This window comes from Cynoglossus semilaevis, chromosome W (genome assembly GCF_000523025.1).
Source record: "Cynoglossus semilaevis isolate Cse_v1.0 chromosome W, Cse_v1.0, whole genome shotgun sequence".
Taxonomy (NCBI): domain Eukaryota; kingdom Metazoa; phylum Chordata; class Actinopteri; order Pleuronectiformes; family Cynoglossidae; genus Cynoglossus; species Cynoglossus semilaevis.
In genome coordinates, this window is record NC_024327.1 from 12940475 (window position 1) to 12964491 (window position 24017).

At 42.7% G+C, this 24017-nt stretch overlaps 1 protein-coding gene across 1 annotated transcript in view; it reads left to right on the forward strand.

Annotated features, from left to right (window-relative positions):
• Positions 1 to 24012, forward strand: part of LOC103397233 (ankyrin-1-like) — a gene marked incomplete at its 3' end in the record, with an annotated part of 31578 nt that extends 7566 nt beyond the window's left edge. The window contains exons 2-26 of the mRNA XM_025052712.1: positions 5646 to 5747; positions 8204 to 8302; positions 10627 to 10725; positions 11203 to 11301; positions 11479 to 11664; positions 17076 to 17174; positions 17261 to 17359; positions 17478 to 17576; positions 17692 to 17889; positions 18006 to 18104; positions 18214 to 18312; positions 18407 to 18505; positions 18590 to 18787; positions 18886 to 18984; positions 19055 to 19153; positions 19236 to 19433; positions 19527 to 19625; positions 19952 to 20050; positions 20509 to 20607; positions 20695 to 20787; positions 20914 to 20986; positions 21498 to 21518; positions 23064 to 23184; positions 23372 to 23450; positions 23938 to 24012. Coding sequence (XP_024908480.1) covers positions 5646 to 5747; positions 8204 to 8302; positions 10627 to 10725; positions 11203 to 11301; positions 11479 to 11664; positions 17076 to 17174; positions 17261 to 17359; positions 17478 to 17576; positions 17692 to 17889; positions 18006 to 18104; positions 18214 to 18312; positions 18407 to 18505; positions 18590 to 18787; positions 18886 to 18984; positions 19055 to 19153; positions 19236 to 19433; positions 19527 to 19625; positions 19952 to 20050; positions 20509 to 20607; positions 20695 to 20787; positions 20914 to 20986; positions 21498 to 21518; positions 23064 to 23184; positions 23372 to 23450; positions 23938 to 24012 — 2730 coding nt within the window. The remainder of the gene's footprint in view (positions 1 to 5645; positions 5748 to 8203; positions 8303 to 10626; positions 10726 to 11202; positions 11302 to 11478; positions 11665 to 17075; positions 17175 to 17260; positions 17360 to 17477; positions 17577 to 17691; positions 17890 to 18005; positions 18105 to 18213; positions 18313 to 18406; positions 18506 to 18589; positions 18788 to 18885; positions 18985 to 19054; positions 19154 to 19235; positions 19434 to 19526; positions 19626 to 19951; positions 20051 to 20508; positions 20608 to 20694; positions 20788 to 20913; positions 20987 to 21497; positions 21519 to 23063; positions 23185 to 23371; positions 23451 to 23937) is intronic.
• Positions 24013 to 24017: the final 5 nt, after the last annotated feature.

The following is a 24017-nucleotide window of genomic DNA, read 5'->3' on the forward strand; positions in this document are numbered from 1 at the left end:
TAATAGAAAAGCTGTGATTATAAGGCATGATAACAGTTGGTCAACAGACTGCCAGCAGAGACTTCTGACTTCCAGATAATATATTAGACCACTGCAATCTTAGGGGGTTAAATAAGGGATTGATTTCACATTAAATGGATCACACTGTCCTGTACTGGATGCAATAGCACTGAGCGTCCACTAATCTATGTGGCTGAACAACTCTGGTAACAGAAGTTCAATACTGCCTCTTTTTTTAAAATACAAACAGGAAATCTAAAAACTTTAGAATTCGTACAGTAGTCAGTCTCCTCAGTGATTGTCATGCTAAGATAATCCTGCTAATCAAGGGTTTTTAACAACAGCCCTATATCTTTGAGTACCTACATGGTTTCACTGCGAAGCATTAGCATGCAAAGTCGTAACTTGAACAGAAGTAAAGAAATAGAAAAAAATACATACAGACTGCTAATGAACATAATGTACAGTATATGCATCCATATATATATATACTGTATATATATTCATATATCCATATATATTGCATATGCAACCTGACGTGTATGAATACACCGGTGTACTGAATGAAAACATACACTGCAGTACAGCGGTGAGGGGGGTGATGTCATTGTGTCTGCTGCAGCACTAGCACTAGTAACAGAGCGAGAGAAGGAGAGAGGGGAAAAGAGGAGGAGGTAGAGGAGGCAACAGGTAAAAATGAGACATGAAGGAGAAGAGAAGAGATCACTTTCTGTAATGAGACAGTGGAATAATATATCTTTGTAATTTTAGCACTGTTACAATGTATGCATGTGTCTAAACCTGAGGAGAGCTGCATACATGGTGCAGCACAGTGTGGTTGTTGTTACACTGCTAACTGTACAGTTAGTTAACTGTACTGTTAACTGTACAGCTGCCTAACAGGCAGTTATTGTGTTGTTGCCTTTGCTGCTAACAGTATGATTAATGTCCCTGCTCATGTTGGGGCTCAGTCTTAAAGCCGGAAGCTTGTCTGCTCTCTGTGGGAATAACGAAAGAGGAACTTATTCATCTAAATCAGACTAGAGTACAACTGAAACAGAGCAGAGGAATTACTACACATCATTTTTAGACTGCTGCGTACAAAGGTTTTCCTCTGATAGGAACAATCACACCTATGCACGCACACTTCACCTGACTTGGTGGATGGGCGTGGTTTCCCTGCGGCCTTATCACAACTCACACACACTCCTCTTGACGCAAGCAGATACACACACAGGAGTAGAAGACGACCAGTGGCCAGAGTTCTTTGGGCTCATTGTACTGTGTATCCTTAGTGTCTTGGTCACATGTACCCATAGAAAGAGCCACTGCCAGGGTCACCACAGTGTTACTATGCTACCCTGCTGGAGGCATGTATGATATGCCAAAGTAATGTGTGTCTTTTCATCAGCTGTGTTTGCTGGCAACTTTAGAGGAGATTTTCCAGTGTCACAGTGGCAGAGTCTGCACACTTGTACATCTACCACGACAGTGTACACCAAACAGAATGTGACTGTCTCTGTTTATATTAATTGCATTCTCTAACAGTAAACAGTTTGCCAGCTTTATGAATTCAGTAATGTGAAGCTAAAAGCAAAAAATCCTTACACTTGAGTGTTTTTCTGACATTGTCTGCTCGCAAAAAACCTGAGGCCAGACATTTAATCTGCAGAACATGCAGCTTATATTTTACATATCAGCGCCCTGTTGTGATGCAAATGGTCCCTAAGATTCAAGTACAAAGGCAAGTCATACACCCTCAGAAAGATTTACATGACAAAACAGTGCCATTAAGGGATGATGTATCCCTCTGTGGTGATGCTAAGAGTTGAGACAGGTGTGTGTATGTGCACGTTTGCGTGTGTGAGAGAGAGTGTGAGAAAGAAACAGTGTGGGACAGGGGAAACTTTAATAGAAAAAATAAAATATTAAAGTATCTGTCACCGTGAACAGGACAGAAAATGGGATTTTTTTTATTAATTATTATTTTTTCCAATTTTTTTAATGAGTTGGTCCAAAAATTGCAGAAAATAATGGAAACGAGGTTGATGTGCCCTGTCAGGAAACTTTTTCTTTTAGATAGGACTGTAAAATATGCTGTTAGTTCATTCCCCAGTTTCCTAACACACAAAGAATCATCCATCCATCCATCCATCATCAACCGCTTATCCGGGGCCGGGTCGCGGGGGCAACAGTCTGAGCAGGGACACCCAGACTTCCCTCTCCCTCGACACTTCCTCCAGCGCTTCTGGGGGGACCCCAAGGCGCTCCCAGGCCAGCCGAGCGACGTAGTCGCTCCAGCGGGTCCTAGGTCTTCCCCTAGGTCTCCTCCCAGAGGGACGGCACCCGAGCACCTCCCGAGGGAGGCGTCCGGGGGGCATGCGATGTAAATGCTCCACCTGAAGCAGGACTTCCTCCCCAACCCGAAGGGTGCAAACCACCTTTTTCCGGTCGAGAACCATGGCCTCGGACTTAGAGGTGCTAATTCTCATCTCAGCGGCTTTGCACTCGACTGCAAACCGCCCCAGTGCATGCTGCAGGTCCTGGTTCAAAGAGGCCAACAAGACCACATCATCCGCAAAAAGCAGAGATGAAATCCGGTGGCTACCGAACTGGACCCCACCCGACACCTGGCTGCGCCTAGAAATTCTGTCCATGAAAATAATGAACAGAACCGGTGACGAAGGGCAGCCCTGTCGTAGTCTCACATGCACCGGGAACAGGTCCGACTTACTGCCGGCAATACGAACCAAGCTCCTACTCCGATTGTACAGGGACTGGACAGCCCTTAAAAGAGGGCCCCTAAACCCATACTGGAGGGTATAGAATTGGTCCAGTGTTCCACGACCAGGACGAAAACCGCATTGTTCCTCTTGAATCTGAGGTTCGACTATCGGCCGGATTTTCCTCTCCAGTACTCTGGCCGAACTGGACCCCACCCGACACCTGGCTGCGCCTAGAAATTCTGTCCATAAAGATAATGAACAGAACCGGTGACAAAGGGCAGCCCTGCCGTAGTCCAACATGCACCGGGAACAAGTCCGAGTTACTGCCGGCAATGCGAACCAAGCTCCTACTCCGATCGTACAGGGACCACAGGTATGTACAGGTACAGGGACACAAAGAATCAAATAAAAATCAAATAAAGAATCAAATACGAGATCTCAAACTTGCAGCAAGGAGTGCAGAACAATGGTTACATTCAGAACATAAACCATTTTCTATTTAATTATAAACTTGTCCTAATTCTGTCCTGGGTTCTAACTATTTAATAATAAAAAAGAAAACATTACAAAAAAACACTTAAGGTCATGAAAATTAATTGAGATTTAGCAATTTAATGACGTATCCACCTTATTTATTTTAAAGTATCAGATCGGTATTGGCGATACTGGCCCATATTTACTTAGTACCGGCTCGATACCAAAATATGCACCACTACTGCGTTGTGTATTTGTAGATTTGAAAAGGCCAAGGGAGGAATTGTGGTTTTGTATGAGGAAGTCAGGAGTGGCAGAGAAGTATGTTAGATTGGTGAAGGACATATATGAGAATAGTACAACAGTGGTGAGGTGTGCTGTTGGAAGGACAGAAGACTTCAAGGTGGAGGTGGGACTATATCAAGGGTCGGCCCTGAGCCCCTTCTTTTTTGCTTTGGTGATGGACAGATTGACAGATGAGGTCAGACTGGAGTCATGGACTATGTTGTTTGCAGATGACATTGTGATCTGTAGTGAGAATAGGCAGCAGCTAGAAGAGAACCTCGGTGGAGGTTTGCCGTAGCAAGACAGAGTACATGTGTGTAAACAAAAGGGAGAACAGTGAAATGGTGAGGTTACAAGTAGTAGAGGTGGTGAAGGTGCAGGAGTTTAAGTACTTAGGATCAACTGTTCAGAGCAGAGGAGACTGGAAGAGAGGTGACGAATAGAGTGCAGGCAGGATGGAACAGTTGAAGAAAAGTGTCAGGAGTAATCTGTGATAGAAGAGTGTCAGCTAAAGTGAAGGGAAAGGTTTACAGGACGGTTGTGAGACCAGCCATGATGTATGGTTTAGAGGCAGGAGGAATAGGCAAAAGACAGGGGGCGGCAGGAGGCGGAGCTGGAGGTGGCAGAGTTAAAGATGCTAAGATTCTCTTTAGGAGTGACAAGGTTGGACAGGATCACTAAAGAGGTCATTAGAGGGACAACACAGACACGAAGGTTTGGAGAAAAAGCTAGAGAAGCCAGATTGAGATGGTTTGGACACGTGCAGGAGGGACAGTGGATACATTGGTAGAAAAATGTTAGAGATAGAGCTACCAGGTAGGAGACAAAGAGGAAGGCCAAAGAGGAGATTTATGAATGGAGGACATGCAGATAGTTAAAGTCAGAGTAGAGAACAGGGAGAGATGGAAAACAATGATTCGCTGTGGCAACCCCTGAAAAAGGGAGAAGCTGAAAGGAAAAGAAGAAGAATGCATAAAAGCAGTTTTTGCATTTTTGCTTTTCTAGAACGTTTAGGTGGATTACCAATCTACAGATTTGACTCTGTAGTCTTTTGGGAAGTGTTTCAACTTTACTTGAGTTAGTAGAAATCTGCATTAGAAATACAGAGACAACGGTCAACTGCTGGTACAGTTAGCTGGAGGCAACTTTTCCTTTTAATTTTTTTTTGTTTGTTTGTTTTCCTGACAAAGCTTCTTGGTTTTTTTCCCCAACGTTGACTCTCTCACTCTTTACCCAGGGCTGTTCCTTTCGGTGTCACACTGTGTTGTTGTGTCATTTGTTGCTATGCCATTAGTGCAGGCATGTGGATCTTTTCTCTATGTACCCAGACTCGTACCCTTTCTCTCAGAACATGACCAACAACCCTGTCACAACAGACGACACCGCTTTAACACAGTGTTATGAAGCTGAGTGAATGAGAGCAGTTGGTGCATTAACATTTGAACTTTAACTGTGTTTTCCTGACTGGTATTTTTAATAGCTGCTCTGGACGAATGTACTGTAGAACTAGACATTTAAAGGTGCAGGGTTTGCTGCATGCCCCTGGTGGCCCTCCTCTGGCTTTTCTCCCTTTTCCCACATGCTTTTCCTTTGTATTGCATGAGTAATCCTGTTTCAGCAGCAGCCCTGGCAGCCTGGGAGAGCCGTGACATCCTCAGTCAGAAACAGAACACTGTACCACTCGTGTTGCAGCTTTGGAGCCAGAACTCACTAAAGTCTCACTGTAGCTTTTATCTGTTCCCCATTTGTCTCTTTTCCTGTCTTTATTTCACACTCACACCAACTCTAAGTCTGACACTGCTGACACACTGTAGACTCAGTTTGTCGCACTGGCCTTATCAACTGAGCACAGAGCTACAGATAAGCACATGGACAACATTGATGGTTTTTATGAACTTAAAAGCACAGTTTTCTCTCAGAGTAAACACTTACTCTCCTGGTGGGCATGCTACACACAAAATTCCCATTCGATTTTCACACTGCACTCTCCAAACCACCACGGTAGGAATGAAACCTGACGGGACATTGTCTGGGCTTTAAATGTTTTTTAATAAGAACAACTATTAACCTAACTGTGTCTCCCTCTATTTTCTCTTTCCATTCATCTACTTTATGTGTATTTCTTATCCCCCTCTTGTTCCGTCTTTGATCAACTTGCAGGCAGATGCTGGCAACAGTTTTCTCCGAGCGGCCCGATCTGGCAACTTGGACAAGGCTCTGGACCATATTAAAAATGGCATAGATATAAATACAGCCAATCAGGTGAGAGAGCTGCTTTTTTAAAGTTGAAAGTTTAAAATTAAATGCACACTGTTTTGGTGGTGTTTGAGAAACAAATGTTATTGGCCCATTGTTGCGTGCATTTAAGAACAGGTAAGGGTAGAGAATGCCTGTATTTTGCCTATGTATATGTAACCGGTGTAGCCTCGGCGTTGTGTTTAATGAAAGCTGTGCTGCTGTCACAAATGTCTTTATTGATCTGACAGAATTCATACAGAACAAAATAAATTTTCCTCCTGGACATTGCCCGAGCCCCTACAAAATATACATAAAATAAATATATTTTGCAAAATGAAATAAAATGCTAAAAACAAGGAGCAACAGAAAAACACTAACCTCCCCCACAAAGTCTGAAGAAAGAGGGAGAGGTTGGGTGTGGCTGGCTTTTTACAGTATATCAAAAAAATATACGTCAAGTTTCCGCCCAAGGTGGAACAACCCACATCCTTCAGGTAGACCAAATAAAACAATTTTGTGTAATTATAGCTGCATAACAACTAACCTCTGTTACATATACTAAAACTTGTATATATTATGACAATAGCGTATGCAAATATCTCTCCATTGCCTGCAGGTACACTGTTCTAGCAGTGGGCAATTTTTGTGAAGTGGTACAACATTAGGGTTTATTACAAATGCCATCCAGTATTGTATCATATTTAAGAACAACAATTTAGTAGATTTATATTTTACAATATTTTGTTTGAATTATGGTTGAACTAAATCTTTAGGCAGATATTTTTCCTCATCAGAATCAGGCTTCTACCTGCAGATTACCATACCACATACACTTCTAGTGTTCCACTAAAAAGGAGCTGGATACTCTACATTTACTAGTTTTGCATCATTTCAACAGAGCTTCTGATTTGATTGATAATAAGTCAAAATGTTACCTATAATTCTTTATTATTTTCCTACAGTCTATATAAATGTGTAGTTAGTGTGATGTTCTAAAACATGATGTGTCTGAGTTGACTACTGTGCTGTTCTCTGCCTGTTCATCTGCTTGTCCACTCAGTCATGCACTGCACATGATGCCACAGTCCACTGTTAAGCAGCGGCTAAAGGTGACAGGGAGGTTTAACAGAGACTCTGGGGATGGTGTTAAATAGGGCAAGATCTACTCCTTTGCCCTGTCTCTTCCATTCTGGCTACTTTAGTTTGACAGTTGTTCCCAGAGTGTACAGGAGGAGGAGGGGGGCTAAAACTCCTGCCCTATGGCGATTTAGACATGGACAAAATCTGTGTGAGACACTTTGGAAGTCCACTGGTTTATTAACACAACCTTTGTAAAAATGATGCAATTTTTTTTCTACTCAGTGATGTTTATCCAGAACTTTTTAAAAATTATTTTTCTTCTTAAATTCTGGACTTGATCACATACCATATTAGCCCAAAGCAGATAATCCCTCATGATGGTGTTTACAACTAATAAATGTGAATTAAATACAACTTGAATTAAATTATGAATTAAATAAAACCTTTAAATTGATCTTTAGTTTGTAACTCAATGTTTAAAAATATCATTTTGGTGAGATCACAGTGCAGTAAAAGTTGTTGCTTAGTCACCATTGACTTTTCATATTACCACCAGATGGCACTAGTAAAATTGAAAAATTTTAATTTCTGCACCAAGGTTCCAATCGTGTGCAGGCATACCGTATATTACTTTTCATCCAATATGAGTTTTTGTTTTCCACAGTAAAACCATCCATCTTTATATTTGAAGATAAAAAAAACCTCACTAAATATTGCTGTTGGGAAAGACTTAATTTCACATCAACACCAGCACTAAGACTATTGTTGATCCTGCTTGTGTTTTGTTGTCTGATGAGTGTTTGACCTATTGCCCCCTGACTGTGGCAGTTGCTATTTCCGTGTGGGTTCACTCATCAGCATGTTGCTTTCCTCCTCTCCTCTCATTATCTCCTCTGCAAATATCTCTCTAACTATCCCCACTACTTTCTCTTCTCTTTTACTTTCTTCTAACTCACTTTTTGTTTTGCTTATCCCTCCTTTATCACGCACTCTCTCTTTCCTGCTTCCTACCCTTCCTGAGTGCAGTAGAGTGATGGTGTGCTGTGGTCTCTCCACTCAGAGGAATAATATTAGTGGTGTGGGAAAGGTCCAACCTCACATGTCCTGTGCGGCTGAAGGAAGGCTGTGTGAGGACCCCCTTTTCCCACCCGTTTTTTTTTCTTCCCAGCCACAAGACCAGTGGCCTGCTATCCCGCTCCCATCCCTTTCCTCCTGCCACCATCATTAATCAAATGGAAACGTTCACACATTATTTTCACTAATGACCTCTTTGGTTCTGCATTGTCACTGTGATGGCATGGCCTGTGTACACTTGTGTGTTTGTGTACTACATGTACAGTACATGTTGTGATTTCTGTGATTTTAGGAAGTATCTGTGTCTGCTCTGCTCTCTCACTCAGAATGGGCTGAACGGGCTGCATCTGGCCTCTAAAGAAGGCCACGTCAAAATGGTGTTAGAGCTACTCCACAATGGAATCATACTGGAGACCACCACAAAGGTAAGGTTTTTTATTTAAACAACAACAGCCTCTCCAGCAAAATACAAACAACCAGGCATCTGTTACTGTAGATACATTAGTTAGGTCTCATAATGATTCAGCCAAATATACACAACCAGTCAAAAGTTTTAGAACACCCCAATTTTTTGAGTTATTTATTGCAATTCAAGTCTTGTAAGCCCAATAAATAGCTTGAAATGGTACATAGGTAAGTACTGAACAGCCAGAGGTTAAAAAAAGGTTTGGTTACCCAAAACCGAAAAATAATGTACATTTCAAAATTATACAAAAAGGCCATTTTCAGGGAACACGAAGTGGGTTAACAATTTAAAGCTGAATCAGCCTTGAAAACTGGTGCTACTAATTCCTACAGGTGTCCCAACTTTTCTGGATTACTTACAACCCCCTCTGTCTGCATGAAAGCAGTGTTGGAACACACTGTGGTACCAGCCCCTCATGAGCATCAGGTGAACAGTATTATACTGCAGAAAGTAGTGTGTTGCTACAAAAATGGCGAGAAAAAGGCTATTAACAATGAAAGAGAAACAGACCGTCATAACACTTAAAAATGTAGGTCTTTCCTACAGGGAAATTGCAAAGAAAGTCAAGGTGTCAGTGAGTACAGTTTTCTTCACCATCAAAAGGCACTCAGAAACTGGGAGAAACTCTGACAGGAAGCAGTCTGGCAGACCCAAAGCCACAACTGAATCAGTAGACAAGTTTCTGAGAGTTAACAGCTTGCGTGATAGGCGGCTCACAGGACAACAGCTTCAAGCACAGCTTAATAGTGGTCGTAGTAAGCAAGTCTCAGTTTCAACTGTGAAGAGAAAACTTCAAGCTGCAGGTTTGACAGGGCGAGTTGCAGCAAGAAAGCCATTGCTAAGATGTCAGAATAAGACAAAAAGGATCTCCTGAGCCATGAAACACTGCCATTGGACTACTGAAGACTGGAAGAAGGTATTATGAACTGATGAATCAAAATTTCAAATCTTCGGTTCATCACGCAGGATCTTTATACGTCGTTGAGTAGGTGAGAGGATGGTTCCACAGTGTGTGACATCAACTGTCAAACATGGAGGAGTAAGTGTGATGGTCTGGGGTTGTTTTGCTGGATCCAGGGTCAGCACCCTGAACCAAAATGGCTACCACCGCATTCTGCAGAGCCATGCAACACCCTCTGGTATGTGCCTAGTTGGTCAGAGGTTCATCCTACAGCAAGATAATGACCCAAAACACAAGTCCAAGCTATGCCAAAACTATCTCAGGAATGAAGAACAAGATGGTAAGCTTGAAAACATGGAGTGACCAGCACAGTCTCCAGACTTAAACCCCATGGAGCTGGTTTGGGATGAACTGGACAGAAGAGTGAAAGCCAAGCAACCTACAAGTGCCACACATTTATGGGAACTTCTGCAACAGATTTGGGAAGAACTTTCTGAAGAAAATTTGACTTATATTGTAGAAAGAATGCCTTGAGTGTGTTCAGCTGTTATATCGGCCAAAGGTGGCTATTCTAAAGTTTAGAATACATTTTGGTCTATAAATTGATTCCATGATTTCTTTTTCAACTCTAATTGCTTATTTGTTCTATGCTTTCATTTCAGAGTGCAATGACACAATAAACTGAATAATTTTCAGTAAAAAACTGGAAAAAGTGTGGTGTTCTAAAACGTTTGACCAGCAGTGTATATGCATACATAAAATATAAATACACTAGGTAATGTTCAAATAAAAAACAAAATCAGAAAACATGTCTTGCTAATTGCACATGACTCCAATGGAATAAGTCGAACAATTAACAATAAACAACCTTTATTCAAAAAGGAGGCAAACAGTGTCTCCTATCTAAACATTTTCTCAAGGTGGCACCAAGTTGGTTGGGGCATCAATAGAGACTCTTCCCATAAAACACACAACAAAAAGGGTTCCGACTTGGACTAATAACTAAAAGAATTAAACCCTAAGTTACTGGTAAATCTGACTAAAATATTTAAAAATCAGCATTGTTAATAGCAGTTAAAAACCAACATTTCTCTGGGTCTAAAAACCAAAATTTACTAATTAAATTGGAGTGGACTGCAAGTGGTAACTAAATTTTTGCAGAAATTACTGAAACATTGCAAGATTGAACCAGTGTAAAGACCGATGCCGACCTTTCAAACTCGAACACTTGGTACCTGATTTTCCTTTATTACCTTTAAAACACAAGGACTTCTAATAATCTTCTTTCTTACAGTTTATTGTCAGAAGCAGGCATTACATAATCCTCTGTTTTACTATTAGTTCTCAGTACTATTGTTCTGCATGTATCTGTGTTTAAACAGAAGGGGAACACGGCCCTTCATATCGCAGCCCTGGCAGGACAGGAGCAAGTGGTCACAGAGCTGGTTACCTACGGGGCCAATGTCAACGCTCAGTCCCAGGTGAGATTAACCCTTGTAAGGACCCGGGTGACCCCCGGGTCACCTAGACCCGAATATGTCGAATATGTCTTTGTGTGTGTGTGTGTGTGTGCACGCGCATGCGTGTGCATGTTCCTGTACTGCATGACTTGTGCCAACTTTTCCTCATATTCATTAATACTCATATTCTGGGACAAGATGAAAATCATTGCAAGGACAAAAGTGTACAAAAATGCGAAGGACCGCACAAGGGTTAAGACGCGTTCCCACTGTGATGATCACAGGAGTGAGGAGGACTCAGTGAGGCAACCTGTCAGTAGTACATAACCTTAACTGTAGAACCATTGTATGAATATTGCAGCTCCATTTGTTAACATTGGTCTTTGTTCCTATCTCTTTGTGTTTGTGTTGCCTTTATGTACAATCACTTGTCTTTCTATTGTCATTTTGCTTGTGTCTCCTCTGCTGCTGCTGTATGTGTGCGTCTTCCTGAGACAGAAGGGTTTCACTCCACTCTACATGGCTGCGCAAGAAAACCATCTAGAGGTTGTGAAGTTTCTTCTGGACAATGGAGCTAATCAGAGCATTCCAACCGAGGTATCAAAGAACTGTGAGAAGTTTGATCTAAGTGCAACTGTCCAATTTGCTCAACCCCATCCTCGCTCATCCAGAAACGCTGCGTTTCTATTCTGTTTTGTTCTCTGAGCGTCTTTATTGCTGCCATTTCTTCTCACTGACTAAGTGTGTCGTCTAACCTGCTAATATTTGCTTCAGGACGGATTCACGCCTCTCGCCGTGGCTCTTCAGCAGGGACATGAAAACATTGTAGCCCTGCTCATCAACTATGGCACCAAGGGAAAAGTCCGCCTACCTGCATTGCATATAGCAGCACGCAATGACGATACACGCACAGCAGCAGTGCTACTGCAAAACGACCCCAATCCTGGTGTACTCAGCAAGGTTGGTCTGTGTTACTTAAAATAAAGATGTTCTTTTCCTGGCCAGATCATTTGGACCTTCTTAGAAGCTCCTTGAGATGTAGGAGAGATCCCAGAAGTTGAACTTAGATCTAATAGCGGTGAAGGAGGTTTAGTTTTTTTTTAAAGAGACTATTTTCAGAAAACTTGAGTTTGGTTCCTTGGTGCATTAAACTTCTAAAAGTTATTGAAGTTCTAAAAGCCAGCGAAGTGACACTCAACTGAAACTAAAAGTAGGGCTGTCAAAGTACTGTATTACAATTTCTAATCAGATTAAAGTCGATATACTAGTAATCTAGATTAATTGAGATTCATCAGCATTCCTGAATATGAAAACATTTTTTTTTCTATTTATTGAACAAAAGGACAAATGCATGCTTGGCATTGACACGGTATTTTGAGCCCGAGTTGTTCCTGCCAAACGAAAACTTTACCCCAGTAAGGTGAACCCAATCACAGGACAGGCAGATTTTCATTCAACAAAGTTTATTTACAACAGGTTCAGTGATTTAATTCATGACAACGTGGATGGTGAAGAGGTGCTCCAGTGCAAACAAGGTGACTCCAAACAATTTCTCCCACACGTGTTTCTCCCCAGGGCTGGAATCCCACTCCTGTGCAACTCAACAAAGAAAAGGAGATCATTCACAAGTTAATTGGGCTGGTGGTCACTGGCTTGAGTAAAGAAACATGGAATGTAGGGTGTATCTTGAGGGACGGAGGAAGCTGTAAGCGAACCACAGATGGACCGACGCACTTCTCAATCTTATAAGGGCCAATAAATCGGGGGGCCAACTTACAACCCTCCGCCTGTAAGGGGATGTCTCTGGTCGACAGCCATACCTTCTGCCCTGGCTGGTAGGTGGGAGCAGGAGACCGATGTCCATCAGCCACTTGCTTGGTCCTTGCTTTGGCCCGCAACAGAGCAGCCTTAGCCACTCTCCAGACTCTACGGGCTCGACTGATGTTCCTCTGTACCGCCGAGACCGCTACTTCCATCTCCTGTTTGGGGAAAAGAGGAGGCTGATAACCTAGAGAGGCCATGAAGGGTGTCATACCTGTGGCTGAAGAGGTCAGAGAATTATGCACATATTCCACCCAGGGAAGGAATAAACTCCAAGATGCTGGGTGGCAGCTGGTCACACACAAGAAGGCAGTTCCCAAGTCCTGATGCGCCCGCTCCGTCTATCCATTTGTCTGAGGGTGGTAGCTGGAAGACAAACTGGCCGATGCTCCCAAGGTCTTGTAAAAGGATCTCCATACTTGTGACAAAAACTGTGGACCTCAGTCCGACACAATGTCCTGGGGAAACCCGTGCAGTCAGAAAACATGGAGCACCAAAAGATCTGCAGTTTCAGATGCTGAGGGAAGTTTAGGGAGGGGAACAAAAAGCACAGCCTTGGAGAATTGGTCAATTGCAGTTAGAATAGTGGTGTTACCTTCAAACAATGGCAGATCGATCACGAAGTCCACCGCAATGTGGGACCAGGGGCGGCTCGGGGTTCCTAGTGGCTGCAGAAGGCCCCTCGAGGAGAGATGGGAAGGCTTGCCACGAGCACATGTAGCACATGCCAACACAAAGCTTGTGTCCTTGGCAATCGTAGGCAGAACCGTTGTCTCAAGAAATCCAACGTTCTATGAACCCCAGGGTGGCATGACAACTTAGAGGAGTGCTTCACTGCAGCACCTGAGACCGGACCCCCTCTGGTACATATAGCCAACCCACTGGTCCATTACCTGGACCGGGCTCCATCTCTTGGGCTTCTCGAACCAGACTCTTGATCTCCCAAGTAACCGCCGCCACCAAACAACTTGGGGGAAGGATGTTAGTCGTCTCCTTAACCTTAACCTCCGAGTCTGGAGAGTACGTCGGGCTTCACATTATGAGAGCCTGGGTGCTAAGGTGAAACTGAATCTCTCCATGGAACGGGCCCATCGTGTCGAGGATTCAGTCTCTTTGCTTTGCTGAGGTACTCCAAGTTCTTATGATCTGTCCAGACACTATAGCCAGTAACCCCCGATTCGCACTCGCACTTTTCTGCCTTCACGAACAACTTTTCTAGCAGGCGCTGTAGTACCATTCTAACGTGGCATTTGTGCTCCTCCAAACTCCACGAATAAATTAATGTCATCTAAATAGACAAAAACAAAATGATTTAACATGTCCCGTAACACATCGCTCACCAGTGCCTGGAAGACTGCTGGGGCATTTAAGCCAAAAGGTTTCAACCAAATACTCAAAATGGCCTAAAAGAGTGTTAAAAGCGGTCTTCCATTCGTCCACCTCCCGGATGCAAACCAGATGGTAAGCATTGCATAGGTCTACCTTGGAAAAAACCACGGCCTCACACAACGGTTCGAACGCCGAATCAATGAGGGGCAACGGGTATTTGTTCCTCACAATGATCTCGTTTAACCCCCGATAACCAATACGAGGACGCAATGATTTGTCCTTCTTCACCACAAAGAAAAACTCCGCCCCTAAAGGAAGACGAAGACGGCCAAATTAGTCCCACAGTTAACGAATCTTTCACATAATTTTCCATGGCCTCCTTTTCAGTACGGGACAAATTATACAACTGACTTTTTTGGAAAACGAGCACCAGGGAGGAGATAGGTAGAGGTAACGACGAAGCGCTCTCCTTGCTAAAAACCAGTTGCAAGTCATGATAGCATGACGGAACATTGGTTAAGTCGGTAAATACCGGCCGAGAGGAAGAGACTGATGAAGACGAAGGAGATAAGGCGGATTGCAGGCAGAGAGAGTGACAGCCAGTGCTCCAACGAAGCACCGCAACACTAACCCAATCAATATGCGGATTGTGCTTAACTAGCTACGGACTGCCCAATACTACGGGAGCATGAGGAGATGGCAATCAAATTGAATTTCTTCCCTATGGTTACCTGATAACTGCCATTGTACCGTAACTTTCTCACATACAGCGCATTAACAGTCTGTGGTGAGGCTAACGTCTCGGTCGACCCGTGAAGCAGGAGCCGCGGAGCCAGATTGTCAAAAGTGGAATGGCTCACCAGTTCGGCCTGTTCTGTTGGTGAGCCCAGTCTTTTGGCCGCTGCGGCCCATGATAAAATGACCCCTCTGTCCACAGCAAAAACACCCCCCGACGCCCCAAAGCAAAGAATCTAACACGGTCCACCTGCATAGGTTCTTCAGCAAGACTAGTAGCAGGAACCGGGGACACTGCCACGCGCAACAGTTAACTGCGGATGGAAGGCACCGGAAGGGAGGTGTCAAGCGAACTACCGGGATCTTTCCTCCTCTTACGACGGCGCTCCCTGACCCGATTATCCACCCTTATAGCCAGAAATTAGCTCATCGAGAGGTCTCATCGGGGACCGCCAACTAGTCATTCAACTCCTCGCTCAGCCCCTGCGCGAATACGCCCTGCAGCGCCAACTCGCCCCGCCCACTCTCCGCCGCCAGAATTCTAAAGTTCACAGTAGTGATGGGAAGACTGACTCTTTTTATTGGTTCGAATCTTTGACTCTCGAGCAGTAAAATGAACGAGTCCTGAACGAATCTTGAACTAATCATTTCATTCGTTTTACAGCAGGTGGCGCTTTAGCCCTATTGTGGGCGTTGTAAAGAAGGCTGCGGTTCTCCGACACTAAATAAGGCAACATGGTTTGCTTCCGCTGACAGTCTACAAAGTACACAAAATGCCATAAGTAATTAAAACCATGTGAAAAGCTAAGAAAAATCCGTTCATAGTGATTAGTTCACAGCGAAAGATTAGTTCACGGCGAGTGATTAGTTCACGGAGAATGATTAGCTCACGGCGAAAGATTAGTTCATAGAGAGTGATTCGTTTGCAATGATAGATTAGTTCACAGTGAAAGATTAGTTTGCAGAGTAATTAGATCGTAGTGAAAGATTTGTTTGCAGAGTAATTAAATCGTAGTGAAAGATTAGTTCACAGTGAAAGATTAGTTTGCAGAGTAATTAGATCGTAGTGAAAGATTTGTTTGCAGAGTAATTAAATCGTAGTGAAAGATTAGTTCACAGTGAAAGATTAGTTCGCAGAGTGTGATTGCTTCGCAGTGAGTGATTTGTGAGTGATTCGTGAGTTCAATATGAATAAATATTTAATATGACTCGGTAGTCACGAGTCACGAATCTTTCATATGACTCGGGAGTCACGACTCATGTGAAAGATTCGTTCATTTTGAACAATCACTCGCGAACGACACAGCTCTAGTTCACAACATAATCAGCCACCGAACTACCCCCCTGCCGTAAAGCCAATTATCTCTTCGCCGCATCTTTCCCTTTTGACGGAATGATCGAAAACTTCCCTCAACGCGGCGGAGAATAAGGCGAACGAGTTACAAGCCGGAGAGTGCTTCTCCCACAACGCAGCTGCCCACTGCGCGGCTCTCCCCGTTAAGAGACTGATTAAAAATGCTACCTCAGAGCGGTCAGATGAGTAAGTGATAAGTTGTTCAAAAACATAATTAACATTGCAAGAGACTCGACAGCGCCTCGACTCACCAACCGATTGTATGTACAACACTCTAGCGCTGATTCTTCGGCAGGACGGACCTTAAATACTCCCTCGTCCTTATTGGGAGTACCGTCAGGTGCGCGCCTCCACCATCCAGCCCAATCACCGTCCGAGTGATCTGTAGGCGTACGCCCACACCGGGAAGCAACGACCACAGTCTCATTCAAGGCACAATTGGCCTCCATCAGCAACAATAAGTGGATGGATGGTGCAGTTATTGGATATACAGCGCATGTTATTTTAAGGTACAGTATATGTATTATTGTAGTATCCCAAATCAACAGGCTTCAATAGCACAAATTCAAAACCCGAGAAATTTTCTAAAAACATTTCTCCTACACATCACTACACCACCACAACCCTGATCCATCAATGCAAAGTTGAATAGAAGCATGAGTTCATGCTTTATGCCACTTTCAAGCGATAGTTTCCGGTTCTTAATTGTCAGAAATAAAATTGAGTCTGTGTAGCGTTGGCCCAGAGGCAATGTCTCTGTCATTGGTGTGGAACTCCAGAGTTCACTTCCTGGGAAAGTTCAAATCCCGGTTCGGGCGGTTGGTACCTTCCAGTGAGCTCACCACCTGCAGGAAGGTTTGGGGGGTTGGTGTGGTGCAATGAGATTTGGGTGGCGACTGCTGCCCTCGCGACTCGGTAAGGGATAAGCGGATGAAAATGGATAGAGATGGATGGAAAATTGAGTCCACAAAGACTGTTGCTTGTTTTTCTTATCTGCTATAAGATTTGACTTATTGTGTCCCGATCAGCCATTCCCTGAATCTGTCAACAGGATGTTGTCACCCAAAATACTGCTGCTTACTGTGTATTTTTTTCTTTAATGGACAGTGGTAACAACAGTGTGTCCTTGCAGACTGGATTTACTCCCCTGCACATTGCTGCACACTATGGAAATCTGAATGTTGCTCAGCTGTTGCTCAACAGAGGAGCCAATGTCAACTTCACCCCAAAGGTAGGGAATAACTAATGGAATGTTAATCTGGTGTCCTTGCTCTGTGTTATCTGTGTCTAAGTGCATCTATCTGTATCTCCCTACAGAATGGCATCACTCCTCTGCACATTGCATCAAGACGAGGGAACGTGATCATGGTGCGACTCCTCCTGGACAGAGGGGCGCAGATCGATGCCAAGACCAAGGTGCGACAGACATCTGTCTTTCTGCTTCCTACCCTTGATTAGTTTAATGTCTTTGATGCATCATTAACTTGATCATCAACGATTGTCCGTCTTTCATTCTCTCACTGCGTCCCTCCAGGATGAGCTGACTCCTCTGCACTGTGCAGCCAGAAATGGTCATGTCAGGTTAATAGAAATCCTGCTCGACCATGGGGCCCCCATCCAGGCAAAGACTAAGGTAAAAATGGATGTAGTGGATTCATAATGTAAATGTTAATGTATTTATTTTTTGACTATTTTTCTTGTTTCCTTTCTTGCAATGAATAAGCACTACATCTTATCTTTCACTGCAGAATGGTTTATCTCCAATCCACATGGCAGCACAAGGAGATCACATGGACTGTGTTAAACAGCTTCTGCAGTACAATGCAGAGATCGATGACATTACACTGGACCACCTCACTCCACTCCATGTGGCTGCACACTGTGGCCACCACCGAATGGCTAAAGTACTGCTGGACAAAGGGGCCAAACCAAACTCTAGAGCACTGGTTAGTAACAAACACGTCAGACTCTGACTCACTTTCTCTGCTTTTTCTGTCAAAATGCTCTAAGACAAATAGGAGATTTTATGATGATTTTATGATAAATGCTCTCTTTACAACAGAACGGCTTCACTCCACTGCATATAGCTTGTAAAAAGAACCACATGCGTGTGATGGACCTCTTGCTGAAACAGGCTGCATCATTAGAAGCAGTGACTGAGGTGAGGAAGTACTAAGGACCAGCCAACATGGCTGCAGCATTAATCTAATATAGATGGTTGAACTATGGGTGTATTTCTTAATTGTGAAATATTGCTTGTTTTTAAACAGTCTGGCCTGACTCCTCTGCACGTATCATCATTTATGGGTCATCTGACAATTGTGAAGAGCCTCCTGCAGAAAGGAGTTTCCCCCAGCACCTCCAATGTGGTGGGTTGAAATTCTGAGAGAAATGCAAATAACTAAATACTACCATTGGAAAGTGTTGATTCTGATTGTTGTTTGTCTGTTTGCTTCTGAGCAGAAGGTGGAGACCCCTCTTCACATGGCGTCTCGAGCAGGACACTATGATGTAGCTGAGTTTTTACTGGAGAATTCAGCACCTGTGGATGCCAAGGCTAAGGTAGGGATCAGTCACTGCAAAAGCCTTGAGATCAGGCTTATGGTTATGTTAGACTTCATGAATTCTGTCTCCGTTCCTGTTCAGGATGACCAAACCCCTTTGCATTGTGCATCTCGAATGGGCCACAAAGAGCTAGTGAAGTTGCTGCTGGACCACAAGGCAAACCCCAACTCCACCACCACAACTGGACACACACCCCTACACATCGCTGCCCGGGAAGGTCATGTACAAACTGTTTGCATCCTACTGGACATGGAGGCTCAACAGACGAAGATGACAAAAGTAAAGCATTGATCATGAACTTTCCAATTTATCATTTATTATTATAGAACTTTGGTCAAGCTAATAGTGTGTTTCAAATGTCAATTTTGCCTCTGTAGAAAGGCTTCATTCCTCTTCATGTGGCTTCTAAGTATGGGAAAGTGGATGTAGCAGAGCTGCTGCTGGAGAGAGGAGCAAATCCTAATGCTGCAGGAAAAGTAAGTTTTGGTGTACAGCAGAAAAAATGACAAAAACTGACATATTCTAATGACCGACTGTGTTCTACAGAATGGTCTGACTCCACTGCATGTTGCTGTACACCACAACAACCTTGACATTGTGAATCTTCTAGTCACCAAAGGAGGATCACCACACAGCGCAGCAAGAGTAAATATAAAAACACACACATTTACACACACAGCTGACTTCTGAGGGTTTTTTTTCTCAATGCTACTACTGTGTACTTCAGAACGGATACACTGCCCTCCACATAGCATCTAAGCAGAACCAGGTTGAGGTGGCAAACAGCCTGCTGCAGTACGGAGCTTCAGCCAATGCTGAGTCACTGCAGGGAGTCACACCTCTTCACCTGGCCTTGCAGGAAGGAAGGCCGGACATGGTGTCACTGCTCATCTCCAAACAGGCCAATGTAAACCTTGGAAACAAGGTTAGAACAACAACATGAGTGGATGATGGCTCAGTGTTGACGTTTATGCAGTATTTTTTATAACCATTGTCGTGTATCTTATGTCATGGACAGAGTGGGTTGACCCCTCTCCACCTGGTGGCACAGGAGGGACATGTCGGCATCGCTGACATCTTGGTGAAGCAGGGAGCTTCCGTTTATGCTGCAACACGGGTGAGAAGTCCTCAGGGTTGATCGTATGAATGCATTCACTTTAAACAAGATTCACCCTTAGCCTTACAATGAGAAATGGACGAAGTCACACAGCTTCAAAAAAGCGAAGTAAAGTAAGACACAAGTAAAACAATTATAGTTAAGAATTCTTGCCCAAATGTATTTCAACCTATATACATCTTTTATTAATAATAATGTTCATTTTTTTTATGCCATTCACTCAGCAAATCTGAATAAGAAAAAGATGATGATCATAGTTCCAATATTGCTCAGGTTACTAATTTTTGACAAACGTTTTCACCTACTTTCTATCTCACTGCTGTCAGATGGGTTACACCCCTATCCATGTAGCGTGTCACTATGGCAACATCAAAATGGTGAAGTTCCTTCTGCAGCAACATGCCAATGTCAACAGCAAAACAAGGGTGAGTGCCACCCTCTGGTGTAAACATAAAACTACATCTCAGCAAAGCTTTGCTGTGTCAACATTCATTGTCAAAGATAAGTAATAAACATCTGGGACCCAAGTTACGGAATCAACAATTCAACATTTTATCAAGTATGTAGTATTGGGAGGTCAGCTTGTTATCAGAGGAGCACGAGTTTGAATCCTGCTTGGCTGGTTGTGATGTGCTGCACAAGCTCTAAAATAATTCCCGCCTTCCCAGGGCATTCATGAAAACACCAAATGGTCAACAGGGATAGATTTAATGCAGAACACAAATCTGGTTGTGTCTGTACATGTATAAGGACAACAAAGCCATTAATGGCAGTTCTTCTTCTTCATTATTAGTATACAAACAAATCTTGTCAAAACAACCAAATTGACTTTGTGATTTCATTGTTCTAATGGTTTTTTTATTGTTTGTTTCTACTCTCACAGCTTGGTTACGCACCTCTACACCAGGCAGTCCAGCAGGGACACACAGACATTGTGACACTGCTGCTGAAGCATGGAGCCCAGCCCAATGAGACCACAACAGTGAGTACCAACAGGCCACATCTTCCTTTCGTTCCATTGATACAGCTGATCTCCAGCCAATTAATATGTTTCTCTCCTTTTTTTTAGAACGGTACTTTAGCTTTAGCTATTGCTAAAAGGTTGGGCTACATCTCTGTAATTGATGTCCTAAAGCTGGTCACGGAGGAGACAGTTTCCATGGTAAAAAAGTTCAGGAAAAAACGTATAACTTAATGATGAATGTCTTATCTACATTACTTTATTAACTAACATGTAAAAAATCCTTTGAACTTTCTGACACTGTTCTGTTTTTCTAACTTCCTGCAGACAACCACAGAGAAACACCGCATGAGTTTCCCTGAAACTTTGGATGAGATTGTAGATGTGTCCGAAGATGAAGGTAGACAAATGGAAATATTTTTAAATCTCAATATAAAATTAGTAATAACTTTGAAATGAACTGCCAATATCATGATTATAGAATACGCCAGTGAAACAGTTTGCAGTTTTTAAATTTGTCTTGTACAAATTTTAAAAAAAAGAAGTCTGTTTTAACTGCTTTGTGACACACACACATACATTCCATAGCAGCTTAATGTAGGCTTCACATGGATTTATCTTGGTTGCATGAGTACAAAGTGGCCTTTGGTGTGATACAGTAAACTGTGAGGCCCACATTAGGTCAAAAATGGACAATTTTCATGAATTGTTGATGTGGTCTGTGAAAGACAAAAAACTAGAAAGGACTAAAGTATATTTAACTATGTATATTTTGAAAATATTCTGAAAATGAAGGTTTGGGGAAGCACTGATAAAACCTATTGCATACTAGACTTATTTTTTATTGTTTTAAAATGCTCTGGCACAAATATTTTTTTTATTAAATCCTGTTTTGCCTTTGCCTTTTTTAGGAATTGCTCAGCTAACGTTAGGTATGAATGTCTCCTTCTTTTTTGGTGTGGCATCCATAGGTGGTCGTCTCCAAGTGTATGGCTCCATTTCAAGCTCGATCACTCACTCACACTCTCACCATCCTTTCTTCCTCACCTCCCTCTCGCTCTCACTTACTGTGCTCACTGTAATGGTGGCTCTGGTTTCTCATTAGCATGCACCTTAAGCAACCATGTTTGTTCTAGTGTCATTTACCTAACAATTTAATCTTTTAACTGTCCACTTGTGGTCTTTTTGTCAGAACCTTCAGATCATAGAATTTACTCACAGAGCTTAGATTAAATGTTTATCGTTTCTGTTAAGTCATCGTGTTTTGATATAAGTCTACATTTTGATATGTCTCCATTGTGAGTAGGGTGACCAGGTATCTATATGTGGAAGTCCAAAATATTTGGACATTTTTTCTTGTTCCTGCACACAAACACTTGATGTGATATCACACGAGGCTATAAGGAAACAACAGGGCAGGCTATGACTGGTGTTTGTCAGATGTGGACGTATCAACCACACGATCATAGGTTGTAGCCTTTGTAAGCTAATGCAGAAAAGTGATCGACAGTTCATTTCACACTCATTTGTCAATCGGTCCCAAAACAAATATGACATAAAGCAACATAAGTTATGCAATTACTCATTGTTACTTTGTTACATATAACTGATTGTGTTGCTTTTTTCCATTTGATAATTCAAACCAAGGCATGACGAGTTTATTCTGTCTCTGTTTCATTTTATTAATGTGCTATACTATAATCGTAGCGTTCCTGAACAACTATTTAATGAGTTCAGGTGTGGTGATGATGGGGTTAATTAAGAGGTATGATTTGTAGTTCTATGCATCTATTATTTTTAGAAAAATAAAAATCTGTTGCCACTGAAGACCTGGTCACCCTAATTGTGCATCCTGTGTTGCTGTTGTGTGATGTTTGACTGTTTGTTCCTGTGAGTTAATGTTGTTGGGCCTTAGTAAAAAACAGAAAGTGGCTATTGTATATATATATATTATTAACAACTTGGTGATTTGTATTTGGATGACTTTGTTCACACTTGAGAGAACCACCTTTATATGGTTGTTCCTCTCAGCCGTGAACAGCAAAATCAGCAGCAACCTCTTAACCCTCAAATTCAATAATTATTTATTTACCTGACAGCACAATTTTGGAGATTATGATGATGTGTGCTGTCCCCAGAAATATTTTATTTCTGCAGAGCTGCTCCAACCCAAGTTTTTTATAGGTTTTTAAAAACCCTTGCTACACCTGTGAGGAGTCTAGGAGCTGAATCTAGCAGCAGCCTTTTACTTTAAATATTAGTTATGCATTTTTTTCTGTAGGGGTGGTTGCACATATATAGGACTCTGTCACTAATATCTCATCTGTAAATCAGAGTCACCTAAACCCTGGGTTGCCATGCTGTCTAACCGTTGGGTAACAGTTTTGTTCTTTCCTTTCCTTTCTCTCCTTCTCTGGTGCTGTTTCACCAAACTGACCACCATCTGTTCGCTCTCTTTGGCATGTTGTTCTATGAAGGAGAGGAGCTCTTGGGAACGGAAGGGGCCAGGTACATGAAGATGGATGAGATGAAAGACCATGATGATGATTTCCTCTCCCCAAAGAAATCACTGGAGTATGAGAGAGGGCTGGGCACAGCGTAAGGGGGGCAGGGTGGGGAATTAGTGGAGCAAGCCAAGCTGGTAGTTACACGTTAATGTATAGATAAATAAGACGGGCTGCAGGGGGGACTATAGACATTCAACAAACACCAGGGATGAACACTTGAGAGGAGGTGAAACGCAGAGAATGTTGGTTTGACTTAATTTCTTTCTCTTTTTAAACAGAAATTACTCACCAGCCATTCCCAGGATTCCCCGTGTCTCTCCAGAAACTGTCATCCTCAAAGAACACAAGATAGAACAGGTAGAGCAGCATGACTAATATGCTGCCCACTGCTCATAATATGGAGGCACCAATTTGTAGTACACCGCCATTACAATGGATGGCTAGCAAGAATGTGCAGAATTAGTCAAATACAGAGGATAAAGCTCTCTCTCCCTCTCCTGCAGGGGGTGCTGTAAATGCAGTTTGAATCCTCTCCTGTCTCTCTTTTTCTTTTAAACCTAACTTGTATCCAAGTGAAGCTTTTTCTTAAAGCACAGGTTATAAGTTAAGTTATTGGATACAGCCACAAACGTTGTGAATTTAAAAAACTGACAATCATAGCCTCACTTTAAAAAAAAACAGTTCCGTGTTTCCTCGCATATAGTACCATAAGAACAGCTTCACTATTATCTACCACATAAGCACATTTTATCAAAGCAATCTTGATATGTAATGTACAAATTTGTAATCAAATGAATCAGTGATTAACTACTGAGATTTAACTACATTCCTCTCTCTGTTGTAGCTTCACACACCACTTCCACTGCCCAAAGAATATGATGAGGATTCACTGATTCCCAGCAGTCCAGCCACTGAGACCTCAGA